The 14,456-nt window shown below is 48.5% G+C and overlaps 1 protein-coding gene and 1 long non-coding RNA gene across 2 annotated transcripts in view; both read left to right on the top strand.

Moving 5' to 3' along the window:
* Positions 1-644, top strand: part of LOC112484231 — a 12,774-nt gene extending 12,130 nt beyond the window's left edge. Inside the window, exon 2 of the long non-coding RNA XR_003047952.1 lies at positions 399-644. This is a non-coding gene — a long non-coding RNA (uncharacterized LOC112484231). The remainder of the gene's footprint in view (positions 1-398) is intronic.
* Positions 1-14,456, top strand: part of ACO2 (aconitase 2) — a 41,758-nt gene that overhangs the window by 12,246 nt on the left and 15,056 nt on the right. The window contains exons 2-3 of the mRNA XM_006917378.3: positions 7,320-7,456; positions 11,241-11,499. Coding sequence (XP_006917440.1) covers positions 7,320-7,456; positions 11,241-11,499 — 396 coding nt within the window. The remainder of the gene's footprint in view (positions 1-7,319; positions 7,457-11,240; positions 11,500-14,456) is intronic.

Raw genomic sequence — 14,456 nt, 5'->3', positions numbered from 1 at the left:
GAAGACTTTATTAGTATTTTCTAACACGCAAATTTGAACTTACTGTTTTCCCCAAACCTTGTTAACACTTTATGTTGTAAATCTTTAAATTTTTTTGCCCACTGACTTTCGTATAATAGGGAATAAACATTCATGTTCTTTAAAAAAAAAAATCTAAAAATCTGAAGTAGACCACAGATTGTCGGAAATAGCGTGGGTGGTGCTTAGAAAGAAATTTATATTTTAAATTTTTTTTATTCTAAAATTAATGTATGCTCAGTGTTCAAGGCTCAAAATTACATAAACATAAAAAGTTAAATGTTCTCCATAATTTCACCCTCCAAGGATAGCCACTGTTAACAGTTCGGCAAATCCTCCATTTTGATTTTATATGATTTCTTTAATTCATTCATGTACAGCTCAGTTCTTGGAGTTGCCAGGAGACGCTTGGAGAGTTCAGTGTTGTGCTCTAGAGCCAGACCGTCTTTGAACGCCGACATGATTATTCTCTATCTGCAAGACCTTGGACCAGTCACTACCCTTCTGCAGCCCTCAGTTTCCTCATCCGTTAAGTGAGGCTCGTATACAGTAGGGCTGTTCATCCATGTAAAGCGCTTATAACTTGGCACTCAGTAGAAAGTATTAAATATTATTACTACTACTAATTATTATTATCATTGCCTTTGCTTGGAAATCTCAGCCATGACACCTGCTCAGTATGGGTATAGTGGGTACCATGATGCCAGGGACTGGGGAGGGGTAGATTCAGCATGCAACCAGTGTTTGATACCCCTCTTGGGGCCACTGAGTATTAAATGCTGCCAGGTACTTGGCATCAGCCCACAGAAGTAGGGGTGGTGATGGGTAAGTATCATCCCGGGATGGGTTTCAGGGAGTCGTGAAATTGTATTTTATGTATTTTCTAAATTTTCTCCATGAAATATGTCCTGCTTTTTAAAATGAGAGGAAAATCCCAGCAGACACTGTGTTTTAAAAAAACTTGCTTGTAGCATTTGACATAATAATTATTGTTCTTTGGACCCAGTCATATCACTTCCTATGTTTACTACAGGTATTATTCCCTTTTTCCAAATGAGAAAGCTAGATTCAAAGGTAAAACATGCTTCAGATCACACAACTAGTGAATGGTAGAGCTGGGCTTCGGAGCTAGATCTAAGTTCTTTGCACTGTGCCACATTGCTTCTCTTAAACCACAGGCTATAATTCAAATTTTGGGATGGTGAACCACACCCTCCCTAGCCCTGCCCCGTTTCTAGGCTGACCGTCCACCATTTCCTGCTTTGTCTTTTACCTCCCACCATTTTGAGTGATTCATAGCTCCTGCCCACTTCACTTGCTGATTCTGTTTCTTTTTCATACTTCTTGTCCTCTCTGAGTGTCTCGCAAACTCCTAGATATCCTCCACAGCCCGCTGCTGAAGCCTCGCTGGGGCGCCCAAGCAGAGTTCGTTGTTCTCTCTGCTGCACTCCTGCCCTTGTGTGTGCTTCCTTCTCTCATAGGTCACCTGGGTTACAATTACCTGCTGATCCTGGCCAGGCTAAGGTGTATTAGTGTAGGGACTCTTACTCTTGGTATCTGTGTCACAGAGTAGGGGCTCAGGTGTCAAAATACAAATGTTATGTGATAAGTCACCATCAATCTGTTCTACTTCTGGACCTCCTCAATGTAGTATCTACAGAGCAGCCACAGTGATTTTTTTTTTTTTTTTTGTAAAACATGCAAATCTGATCTGGTCACGATGCTGCTTAACTTCAGTGGCTTCCCATTGCGTTGGGGTCAAGTTAAACCTTTAACGTGTCCTTCTGTAAAGCTCACACACACAGGACAAGGTCAGAGCCTGACTGATTGAACCGCTAAAAGTACAACAAGCCACTTTACTATTTAGACAGTTCATTATTTACATACAGAGTGAGAAAAATAGGCCAAAGGTGCCAGTCCCCTGGGTCCTAGTCCCACACACCAAACGGGACGACGCCAAAACAAAAGGAGTGGATAATCGCATTGCAAGTTGCGAGTACCTTGTTGCAGTTGAGTGGCCTTATATTCTGCAGCTCTAGTCTGAAAGATCCGGGGCAGAAAGCTCCTCACCTCATCAGATCCTGGGAGACGAGGAAAGATTCTCATGTCGGGAGATAAGGAGGAAAGTGGGAGATGGCCTCCTCGCTCCTTAGAGGCCTCCCATCCTCTGGTGTTCCACCAAGACTCATAAGGTTCAAGGTTGCTAAGGTGCTTTTCTCCTCCACCTACAAGGTCCCTCATGATACCTGGCTGCGTTTTACGTCTTAGCCTCATTTTCGGCCGTTTCTACGCTAACTCTGTTTCCCTTGTCCCTCAGCCTCTGGCAATCACCATTCTGCTTTCTGTTTCTGTGAACTTGTTTACTCCAGGTACCTCATATACTCTGATCATACAGTTTTTATCCTTCTGTGTCTGGCTTATTTCCTTAGCTTGACGTCGTCAAGGTTCATCCATGTTGTAGCTTGTGACAGCATTTCTTAGGCTTTTAAAATTCCTTTTTAAGGCTAACTAATATTCATTCCATTGATTGTATGTACCACATCTTGTTTACGCATTGCCCCGTCAGTGGACACTTGGGTTGCTTGTGAGTAATGCCGCTATCAGTGTGGGTGTACAACGCTCTCTCCTTACCGATCTTGAAACACAACGGTGCTTTCTCACTTCAGAGGCCCTTTACGCTTTCTGTCTGGAGTACCTTTCCTTCAGCTAGCTGCAGGTCGGCTCGCACCTTTCGTCAAGTTGTCATTCAGTGTCACACTCTCATCGAGCCTTTCCCCGTTGTCCAGTTTTAAATTGCAGCTCCCCGCTCTCCGGGCTCCCTTTCCAGTTGCTCCTGCTTCATTTTCTCTAAGGATTTTAATCTGACTGAAGTTGTATTCGTTTCGCTGTCTCTACTTGTCTGTCTTCCCATCACTTACCCCCTTTAACCTCTCAGAATGTCAATCCCAAGAGAGTAGGGAGTATTGGACTATTTCATTCATTGCCGTATCCCCAGTGCCTAGAACAGTCCCTTGTCCCGTAGTTAATAACTATTTGGTGGATGGACAGGTGAATGAATAAATGAATGAGTGAGGCGTGGTGGTTGGAGGAGAGATTGACAGTGAAGATGGATGCTTCTCACCAAGGTCAACCCTTGCTCATCACTTGTCATATTTCTGGTTGCTACCGAGATTATAAGAGTAAAATTGAAATTCTAACTTTTGCTTCCTCCTGTATCTTACTTCTCCAATGACTGCTACTGCCCCCCAAAGACAACTTTGCTCTGGGAAAGTTGCGTAATAGAGGGCGCCAAAATGTACATACAGAATTGGGGGTGTCAACATGGAGTTGCAGGTTTTTAAATTTTTCCAAGTAGAAACACCAAAGCAACAACAAAAACAAACAAAACAAGCCACATCAGCATCTACTGTCACCATCGTTTCTTAAAAGAAAGGGTCTTTGTAGCAGTATTTACAGTAGCCGAGTCGTGGAACAACCCTAAGTGTTCATTGATGAACGACTGGATAAAGAAGATGCAGTACACACACACAATGGAATACTGCTCAGCCCTAAAAAGATGAAATATTGCCATTTGCAACAACATGGATGGATCTCGAAAATAGTATGCTAAGTGAAATAAGTCAGTTGGAAAAGGACAAAACTGTGATTTCATGTGGAATGTGAAACAAAAAGTAACCAAACAAAAACTCACGGATACAGGCAACAGAATAGTGGTTATCAGAGGAGAAGGGGGTGGAGGGAAAGCAGATTAGTAAAGGGAGTCAAATAAACGCTAATGGAAGACTGGGTGGTGAGCCTGCAATAGGGCATACAGCTATCGAATTATCATGTGCACCTGAAATCTAGATAATGTTATTAACCATGTTACCTCGATGAGTATAATTTTTTAAAGGGCCTTTTTAACCCTTTAAAAAGGTATAGGAAGGAAAGATTCAGAACAAAGGACATGTTTTAAACTTAATAAATTTGACTTTTTAAAAAACTCGCTACGTTGTCCTTAATTTTCTCATTTTCCCGTTGCATAGTTGTGTGCAGACAGGCACCAAGTGGGTGGGCTGAGGCTCGGTGCGTCTGGTGCATAGAATGCCACGGAGAGCCCGATGACACTCTGCAGACCCCGTTGTAATTATGAGCAGGTCATTTGCTGGTGCTCTTTGGCTATGACATTGGTATGTAATTTTTTGATCGGGGTATAATTGACATGCATTATATTAGTTTCAGGTGTACAACATAATCTGCTATTTGAATATATTGCAAAATGATCACAGTAAGTCCAGTTAACATCCACCATCATACATAGTTACATAACTAATTTTTTTAATTGCAAGTTTTTTAAGGCTGTATTTTTAAAACTATGCTGCAGAGAACGTCCTTGCCAGTCTCAACACTCATTTATATATTTTTATAAGGTAGCTTCCTGGAAGAGAGAAAGCTGGTCAAAAGGTACAGCACCGCCTTATCTCAGGGGGTATGTTTCAAGACCTCCAGTGGATGCAGACAGCACTGAACCCTTTATATATTATGTTTTTTCCTGTACATACGTACCTGTGATAAAGTTTATTTATAAGTTAGACAAGTAAGAGATTAACAATAAATGGTAATAAAATTAACAATAACTGGTAATAGAAGTTATATGTAAAACAAGGGCGGCTTGAACACAAGCGCTGCAAACCAGGGCAGTCGATGTGATAACGAGCCGAGCCGGCTGAGTGGCTTAGGGGCAGGGAGCGCGTCCAGCATGGAGATGCTGCACGAAGGGATGGTTCGCGACCGGGAGGGATGGAGCGGGACGACGTGAGATTTCATCCTGCTACTGGAATGGGATGCAGTTTTAACTTATGAGTTGTTTATTTCTGGACTTTCCCATTTAACGTTTCTGGACCTCGGTCGACCGCCAATAATCGAAACTGTGGAAAGTGAAATTGCAGATAAGGAAGGACTACTGTACAGACATTTTACATTTTAATAAGTCGTGCCTAATTGTCTTTCAAAAATGTTGAACCTGTTTACACTCTAACCAAAAGCATCTGAGACTGGTAAATTACTGATTTGTTAACAGTTTGCTGTCTTAAGGTTAACCGAGCCTGCTCTGTATTTAATGTCGCTCAATAAGAAAGAGCTGGTTGGTAAAGGAGACGCAACATTCATTGGTTGAATTGACTGATATTTATGTAACACCTCCTGTGTGTCAGACCTGGTGTTTGGGCGTGGGTAATTAGTTATGAATAAACAGACACAGTTCCTCCCCTAGTGGAGCTTGCAAACTAGTGGAGACAGCTCTCACAAATGAATGTCAGGAATCAGTGGGAATATATAATAGGCTTTGAGCTGGGTTGGAAGAATCAGTGGGGGTTATCTAGACAAAGGGTGGATTGGGAAGGGGGTGGGCAGTTAATTTACCAAAAGAAAGCGATAGATCTGTATGTGGACATTGAAGAGATATGTAAGATTTGTTGATAAATGATAAAAACCAGTTGCAGAACAGCTTGCCTAGTTTCTCATTTGTGTGAAAGACAGAGGGTATGCTTGTAAATGCACAGCGTAATGGTAGATTCATTGCCAAGGACTTTATTTAATCTCACCTGTCCTCAAAATAACTCTGTGTAGACGTGAGTGTTTAATGAGGGTAAATTGTCCAAGATGCTTCAGACAGAAAATGGTGTGCCCGACTGAAGCCCAGATTTCCCACTGCAGAAGGGGCAGGTCGTAGCTGCAGCTGCCATGTACTACATTCTTCCTGGGCACAGGCTGTTGAAAGTCCTTTGCTGTGTCATTGGTGGGTTCTGCACCCCTCCCACGTGAGGCAGATAGTGAGGATCCCTTGGTGGGTTTTGAGCTGGAGGTCAAGCGGATCTGAAGTCTGCATTGGGATCTTGGTCCTGTTGTGGCGAGTAGGTGGGTGGCGGTTGGGGGTGCTGTCCTAATGGAGTCTGCTCTCACCACCGGGTGACCTGAATAGGGAGTGGCAGCTGTGCACTTGTATTGGTTCAGGTGCTGAGGTTGGCAGGGTTTGGATTCAAATGTCCAGGTGACCCAAAGAAGGGAGCCAGGGGAAGTGGCTTGAGCTTCGCCTTCTCCTTGCCCACGGGTATGACCCCCTAAACAGGGAATATACCTAGAGGAGAAGCAGCTGTTCCTTTCCTTCTATCATTTCTTTGGGTTTCTTTATTCTTCCCTGGTCATAATGTACCCTATGAAGTTTGTCATCCATAGTTTAAAATTAACACCCCCTCATAACAATCACTTATCTATTGCTGCATAACAGATTGTTGCCCCCAAACTTAGAGGCTTAAAACAACAATAAACATTTCTCGCTCAGTTTCTGTAGGCTGGGAATTGGGGTGTGCCTTGGCTGGGTATGTCTGGCTCATGGTCGCTCAAGAAGTTGCAGTTCAGGTGTCAGCCGGGACTGCGGTTATCTGAAGGTGTGGGCTGGGGCTGGGGCGGGGGGCGGGGGCAGTCGCTTGCAAGATGGTGTGCTCACGCGCCTGGCAAGGTGGCGCTGCTTATTGGCAACAGGCATTGATTCCTCCCCAGCTGGGCCCCTCCCAGGACTGCCTCAATGTTGTAACATGGTCACTGCCTTCCCACGCAGCAAAGAGAGAGCCAGGTAGAAGCTATCTTTTTTATGACCTAGCCTCAGAGGTCACATAGCCTCACCTGTGCCTCTCTCTATCTATTAGAAGTGAATCAGTAAGTATGTTCCGGGTTCAAGGGCCGGGGAATAAGGCACTGCCTGTCGAAGGGATAAGAAACATCCAAAGGTAATGCATGGGGCTTTTCTCATTAATTTTCCATCTGTTCGACAATTACTTATTGAATAATATGTGCTAGGTGGTCTCGCTACAGAGATAAATAAGACAGAGCTTGATCCCAGCCCTTAAGGAACTTACAGCGCAGGTAGACCAGCAGCTAGGATTTGGGTAGGGCTTTACAGCTTAATGACAACTTTCACATGTGTTCTCATTTAACCTCTCCAGTGGCCTTGTGATCGCCAGAGCTGGTTATGTTCCCATTTCTCATCGCCTCTGGCTCTCAATTGATGGGGCATTTTCTTCAGTTCATAGAACTTGACTTTGATAGCAGCAATTCTGACTACAAGTCCCTTGCCCTTTCTCCCAGCACAGGCTGTATTCCCGTGGCTTCTGTATCATCCCATGCCTCAGATGGGGAAACTGAGGCTGCAGTTCCTGACTAACTCCGCACTGTAATTCTCACTTTTTCACCACACTGAGCTGTCCATCAGGGGTGGAGCACCCCAAGTCCTCCATTGACAGTTGCTGTTGTCTTTCTTCTTGCAGAAAGCCCTGGGTGTGCGGCAGTACCATGTGGCCTCAGTCCTGTGCCAACGGGCCAAGGTGGCCATGAGCCACTTTGAGCCCAATGATTACATCCGCTATGACGTGCTAGAGAAGAACATTAACATTGTTCGCAAACGGTAAGGCTGCCAGCGGAGCGGAGGAGACAGCTAAAGGTGCCACTGCTGCCACTTGTCCCCTTCAGGCAGCGTGGCTGACGATGGTGGCAGGACCAAGGCACGTAGGATACAAAGGTCATTGCTGACAAAGGTATTCCAGGTGGGTGGTGGACCTGCTGCCCTCTCTGCCAAGGAAAAATCTGTTATCAAGAAGCCTGGTGATATGGACCGTAGGGAAGGTCTCTGAGACTGGTGCTGTGGCTTGACCCTTTTAGGCACCCTTTCCAGGACAGACTGCTGACTCTGGGCCAGCCTTCTGGGATCCACCAGGCCCCTGGTGGAGGAATGGCGTATTTCCTCTGCGGTGCGCAGTCTGGAGGCGAGCTCAGGCTTGACACCCAGAGGAAAGTTCAAGTAGGATCTCGAGTGTATCTTTTCTGGGTGCCTCCTTCTGGTAAAATGACAGCCGCCTTTGCACTGCTGTCCCGTGTGCCAGGTCCTGGGCTAAGATGCTGGCACCAAAGGATGCTGCTTCTGGAATTTGAACAACTGCCCACCTGGTGACAGCGACCGGGAATAAGTGAGAACAGATATGCGTATATACGTTTTACAGCCAAGGAACAGGCCTAGGTGGAGAAGCAGCTTGCCAATGTGGTCCACAGATCTGCAGTGTCGGCATCCCCTGAGAGCTCGCTAGCTATGCCGAGCCCCAGCCCCCGCCCCCCTGCACCAGAATCTGTAGTTCACAGCACCCTCCGACGCCTCGAGTCTCATCAAAATGTGAGGAGCACTGGCCAGTTTCCCAGCTGGTTCTAATGTGTGGTCAGGGTTGCAAACCACTGTCCCCATTGATATTGGGCTTTGTACAAATATTTTTTCCCCAGGAAACAACATTTCATTTATTTTTGGAGCTCTCAGACCACAGCTCAGTAGGAAAATGCTGGATTTTCCTTTAGTCTGCAAAACACTTCTCCCTTGCTGTTCGTCATGCTTGGAGGGCGAGTTAACATAGAAGTTTGCTTTGAGATAATGTGACAGAGTATCATTCACCCTTAGTCTTTGCTTTAAAAATTAACCAAAAACACTGCCTTCTAAGACACTGGGATTTTTTTGGGGGGGAAGGGGGATGTTAATTATTATCAGTAAAATTAACCAAAAAAAAAAAAATGTCCTTTGCCTTTTTATTCCAACCCTGCATTAATCAGAAAAGTCCAATAACTTCCGGCATTTTCCAGATTAGTACAGATAAGGGATGCTTCATTTTCATTGTTGCTGTAGAGCTGGGGTTCTCACTGGGGGCAGGGGTGTTGGTTTTGTCCCCTGGGGGAATTTTGCAATGTTTGGAGGCATTTTTAGTGGTCATAACTCAAAGTAGGGTGGGGGTTTACTGTTATCTAGTAGGCAGAGGCCAGGAAGATGACGGAACATCCTACCTACCTCTACCATTCCCTTCAACCAAGAGTCATCTGGCTCAAACTTGTCAGTGGTGCCACGGTGGAGAAACCCTTAGGTAGAAAAAGAAGGCCGAAGTGAGCCTATTCTAAAAGGACACTAGTGGATTAAAATAGATTTAAGAATGTTTTTAGAGGACCCGAAACCTTGCAGGGAGGGTCACTCTTCCTCCACCCTGTGTCCATGGCAGAAGGGGCCCAGTTCTGTTCCTGGGAACTGGCTCTTTGTCATTAGGTGAAGCTGAGGGACAAAGAAACGCAGAGGACCCATTTTGCCACCCTCAGTTAATCCTCAAGGAACAGTGATGATGAACTCACCCTTAGGCTTTTGTCATCGTCAGGCTTTTTTTATACAACTTCAGGCATTTGCTGTCAAGGTCTTTGAAAGCATATGTGCTATTTTTCGTCTCCCCTGGGGCCCCGGGAGAGGGGCTGTGCTGCTTGCGCTGAGTCGCTGCGGGTGCGCCAGCCTTGGAGCTGCTGCCCCGGAACGGGGCAGGCTGTACCTCAGCCAGTGCTATTTTTATTCAGGGTTCTCATGACGGAACTGGGAGAGGTTTTCAGAATTGCCAGTTGCTCTGCCGTTGCCCACAGAGCCAGCACCTTGCGGGACTCTTGCTCTCCAGGGATTAGGTGAACCTGGGAGTGAGGAGCTGGAGCTCGGGCCAGCAGAGGGGAGTTCTCCTGCTTTCCCAGCAGGCACCTTGGTAATAGCAGTAGTGATACGACTAAACACCTAGTACCCCTACGTTGCCAGGCGTGACTGAGAGACAGGACAGGGCAGCGGGAAGAGCACGGACGGTGGAGCCACACTGCTTGGCTCCTCGCATCCTCCCCCTGCTGCTCCCTCGCTTTGTGACCTCCCCGTGCTTCAGTTTCCTCGTCTGTGTTGTGAGGATAAAGTGAACTCTGTATGTTAGTGTTCCGAGCAATGCTGAACTAAAAGTAAGGGCTGCGGTGAAACCAGTCGACTGACGAAGCAGATCAGTGGCGGTTTGGAGGTGGGGGCAGGAGGACGAGCACAGAGAAACCTTTGCCGGTGATGGATGTGTTCATTCTTGATTGTGGTGATGGTTTCACAAGTGTATACTTACGTCAGAACTTATCAAATTATATACTTTAAGTATGTGCAGTTTATCACGTGCCGATTGTACCTCAGTAAAGCTGTTTTATTATAAGTGCTCTCTGTTATCTCGTTGTAGTCGAAGCCCTGGACTTTAGAATGGGTTGGCGTCCTCCCTGGGAAGGGCATTTGCTTATCTGATCACGTAGTGGGTTTAGTAAGAGGGTCAGGTCTGGACCCAGAGCCTCTGACTCCTCGCCTGATACTTTTTTCTTGGCTTTGTTGGGTGTGAGTGGAACTCTGCCCCTTCCCTGCGGGCCTCTGGGTTGGCCTAAGCTTCGTGAGTGGTCAACGTCCAGCAGTGCTGCTGTGCTCCGTGGGCAGCCAGCTTGAGTGGGCAGAGCAGGGAGCCATCAGGGCCCCGAAGTGGGTGGTTGAGAGTTGACCTGCACTGACCTCAGTCCACATGGGTGGGGCTGGGGGCGGGGCAGTCGAGTCCTGGCAGGGGCTGCACCTCCTGAAGGGTCAGACTTGGACTCCCATTTTGGCTCTAATGAGGAAGGGAGGGGTGGGACTTACAGGAAAATGGGATCTGGAAAGGAAGAGGGGGACCAGTGAGAGGCTAGAGGCAGCGATGTGGGGTTCTGTTCTTGAGAGCTGACAGCCACGACTCCCTCCATGGGGTGAGAACAAGTGGGGCTGATGGACAGGGCTTTCGCACAGTAGGGTAAGGAGGCCTCTAACACCTGAGGCGGAGGTCGTGGGTGGAGGGCAGGGCAGGCTGGGTGAGGGGGACGCTGGCTCAGATCCTCTGTCTTAGGGCTGACGGCATAAGGGAGGTGTTCATGGACAGAGATAAGTAGAGGGTTCAAGGTGAGACTGGCTGCGAACTTGAGGTATCAGCACCGCTCCGCTGTGCCTCCATTCTCTTCTTAAGTGACAAGTATACAATGAAGAGTAAATGGTGAGATACACATGTAATAGATGCTAATCAGATAATAGTAATTAATATACTTTAAAGTCAAATATCCTTAAAAAAGAACCCCTGCCACCTCTTGTGGTGTTGTCATTCATTTATTCATCAAATCATTTTGAAATACCTATTAAATGCCAGGCACTGTGTCACGCACTGCAAGTGCCTCAGTGAGTGTGACCGATTGGTCCCCACTCTCGTGAAGTAAAGGATCCCCTCTCCCCACACTCTGTCACCATTGCCACGGGCAGAGGGAGTGGCTGTGGTGGGCAGGGGTCATGCAGGCGGTACCAGGCAGCCCCTCCCTTCTCCCCTCAGGTTGAACCGGCCTCTGACCCTCTCGGAGAAGATCGTGTATGGACATCTGGACGACCCGGCCAACCAGGAGATCGAGCGGGGAAAGACGTACCTGCGGCTGCGGCCCGACCGCGTGGCCATGCAGGATGCCACGGCCCAGATGGCCATGCTGCAGTTCATCAGCAGCGGGCTGCCCAAGGTGGCAGTGCCGTCCACCATCCACTGTGACCATCTGATCGAGGCCCAGCTCGGGGGTGAGAAAGACCTGCGTCGGGCCAAGGTGAGCTGGAGGTGGTGTCGGGGGACGGTGAGCGCGACCTGGGATGGCAGGCAAAACCCTCGAACTAGGCGTGGCCTCCAAGTTCTGAATGAACTCTTTGGTTTAGTTTTTTTTTTTTTTTAATGTTTTTGCTCTTTTCTCATTCCAAAAATATCATTTGCTCATTGTGAAGACATTAGAAAATACAGAGAAAGCCTAAAAGCAAAATCATCCTTAATCTTACCACACAGCAGGTATTTTTTTCTAGCCCTTTTTCTGTTTATTAGAGAAGCGATGCAGACATCGGATTCTGATACCCACCGCCAGTTGCTCTGGAGAGAGCAGTTTAAGTTCCCGTTTCTGCCAGCATCACGTGCGTGCTGGCTTACGCTCTTGTCTGACCCAGAAGGCGCTGTCAGGGTGGAAGGCTGATGGCTGCCATGTAAATCTGAGGTGGCTGTGGCACCATACAGTGCAGCCCTACGCCGCATGGGGCCACGGCTAGGGCCAGGCACGGATCCCGGCTCTCTTACCGCCTGGCCCCCTTCGGGGCTTTCTTCTTCTGTGAGTTTTGCTTAACAAGGTAGAAGGGGCTGAATGGCACCCTGAATTCCCCCCACCATGCCTTAGGAAACCGGACCCCTTCCCCTTGCCAGGCTCTGCTCGTGGTGCCTTTGTGTGTGCCCACTCTTGGCCACAGCCGGTCTCTCCCAGCTCTGGGCCTCTGCCCCCCACCTCCTGCAGTGGAAGCGGGCGCCGCTCGTGGGGGGCCGTTGGCAGGAGCTGAATGCTGGCAGGGCCTCAGCCCGGCTGGGCACAGTGTGGGGCATGCAGTTGAAAGTGCTCCGGCTCCCAGGGCCAGCACAGCATAGAGAGCCTCTCAAGCCCATGGGAACCACTCAGGGCAGCGTTCCCATTCCAGCCCTTTCTTCCCACCCTGGCCCGCAGTTTGTGACCTGGTTGTACACTGGCTCTTTTTCCATTCAGCTGAAGCAATCCGCCTGCTGGCCACGTTAGCAGCGGCGGTGATAATCGGGTTACAGGGGCTCCTGGGGTGCCTGGACCTGGGTGTGGCCAGGAACTGGGGCCTGTTCAGCTCTCAGGGTGACTGCCCACAGCAGGGCCACCACCTTCAGGGTCTGGCCTTCTTTGTGGATTCAGAATCTGCCCACTGGCGATGAGACTCGCAGACTCCTGGGGTTTCAGAGCTCATTCCCTCATTTCTTTAACAACGTTAATTATGTGCCAGACACTGTGCCAGGTGCTAGGGATTCAGTGTGAACAAGACAGACAGGGGCCGCCTTCATGGATCTTAGAGTCTAGTAGGGAGGCAGCTAAACAGTCACACAAATAAGTAGGTAATTGCCAGTTTGTGTACATGCGATAAAGAGAAAGTGCACGACTCCGTAAGAGTGTAGAAAGGTGTCTAATTTAGACTTTGGTTGGGGGGCGGGAAGGACAGCCTCTTTGAGAGTGTGACATGTAAACTGAGACCTGAGCAGACAGGTCGATGTTAACTGGAAGAAGAACATTCTAGAGAGAACAGTATATATGAAGGCCCAAAGGCAGGAAGCAACTTGATGCATTTGTGGAGTTGAAAGGGACATATGGGGCTGAGGCTGTGTGTGCGGAAGAGGGGAGGGGGTGGTATGAGGTGGCGCGGGGCACCATCCTGTAGTCATCGAAGGGTTTAAGCAGGGGAGGGATGTGGTCAGATATACTTGGTTGGGGCCCAGAGAGGCAGAGTGGCCTGTCCAGGGTCACGCAGACAGCTGGAGAGGTGTCTAGGCTGAGTTCAGGTCATGCTGCTGCACCCACCACTGCCTCTGCACCCCCTTGCACAGACACACGTGCACACGCACCCAGCCGCATGACCCCTGCCTCCTGCTCTTGGTACCAGTTTTATAAGTGACTGATTTGTAAATGAAAAAGCAGATTTGTTAATAATTGGAAAGAGGCTGCTCTGGGGACCCAGGTTCTTTGTCTGCCACGCTTTCTCCTGGGGTAACCATGGGCCCTCAGAAGGGTGCATGGTTGCTCTGGAGTTTAGATGGAAAGGGGCTGCGTAGTCTCGAGGATGTTTTATTGACGGCCGAGGAGCTGGCCTTGAGGCCCTCCTTTGCCTTGGAGTGTGGCTCTCCCATGCCCAGAGGCCGGTGAGTCTCATTTCCTAGTTCCTCCTTTGGGACTCTGCAGTCCACTGTGGTCCCATCCCTTTTGTCACTGGGATCTCACCTGTCCAGTGGCACGCCATGGCTTCCAGATAAAGCCCGGCCTCACATTAGTGTGCGGGGAACCCTGCCCTCCCCGCTGAGGAAGCTGACTTCGGATCACAGGCAGAGTGGGCATAGCCCGCACTGTTGATTTGTTTCAGAACATGGTCCATTCGACACTTTCATCTGGGGCTCATGAAACATATTACAAAGTATGGAGCACCTGCGACGTGCCAGATGCTGACCCCGGTGGTCTGAGATGTAGTCTTGCGTCCTCCTCCCTGTTTTATATGAGAACGTAACTCTTGAGCTCTAGGGTCACACAAGCCTGGTTTCAAGCTCCGACTTCTCTGTTTAACTCTGGGATCTTCAGCAAGTTGTTTCACCTCTGAGCCTCCCTTTTTGCCTCTGTAAAATGGGCTTGATGACAGTGGGATGGGTTGTGAGGATATTTAGCGTGATGCCATTTCTGTAGTGAGCATTCGGTAAATGACAGCCAGGATTATAGATGAGGCATCGAGGCTTAGATGGAGAAGCAGCACCATAGCTCTCTGGTGGCATGCCCCTCACTGCTGGCCTTGGTGGAGGACTCAGAGCCAGAGGGCCCCTTGGAGATGATGTAGCCCAGTTCCTTCTACAGGTAAGGAAACTGAGTCCCAGGGCAGGGAAGGAACTTGTTCTGGACCCACTCCTTGGCCAGGCGTCACAGAACTGGGCCTCCGTCTCGGCTCCCTTGTTCCTCTCGCAGGCCGGCCAGCTGAGACT

Source organism: Pteropus alecto, unplaced genomic scaffold, assembly GCF_000325575.1.
Source record: "Pteropus alecto unplaced genomic scaffold, ASM32557v1 scaffold157, whole genome shotgun sequence".
Lineage (NCBI taxonomy): Eukaryota > Metazoa > Chordata > Mammalia > Chiroptera > Pteropodidae > Pteropus > Pteropus alecto.
This window is presented reverse-complemented; position numbering and strand designations above follow the sequence as displayed.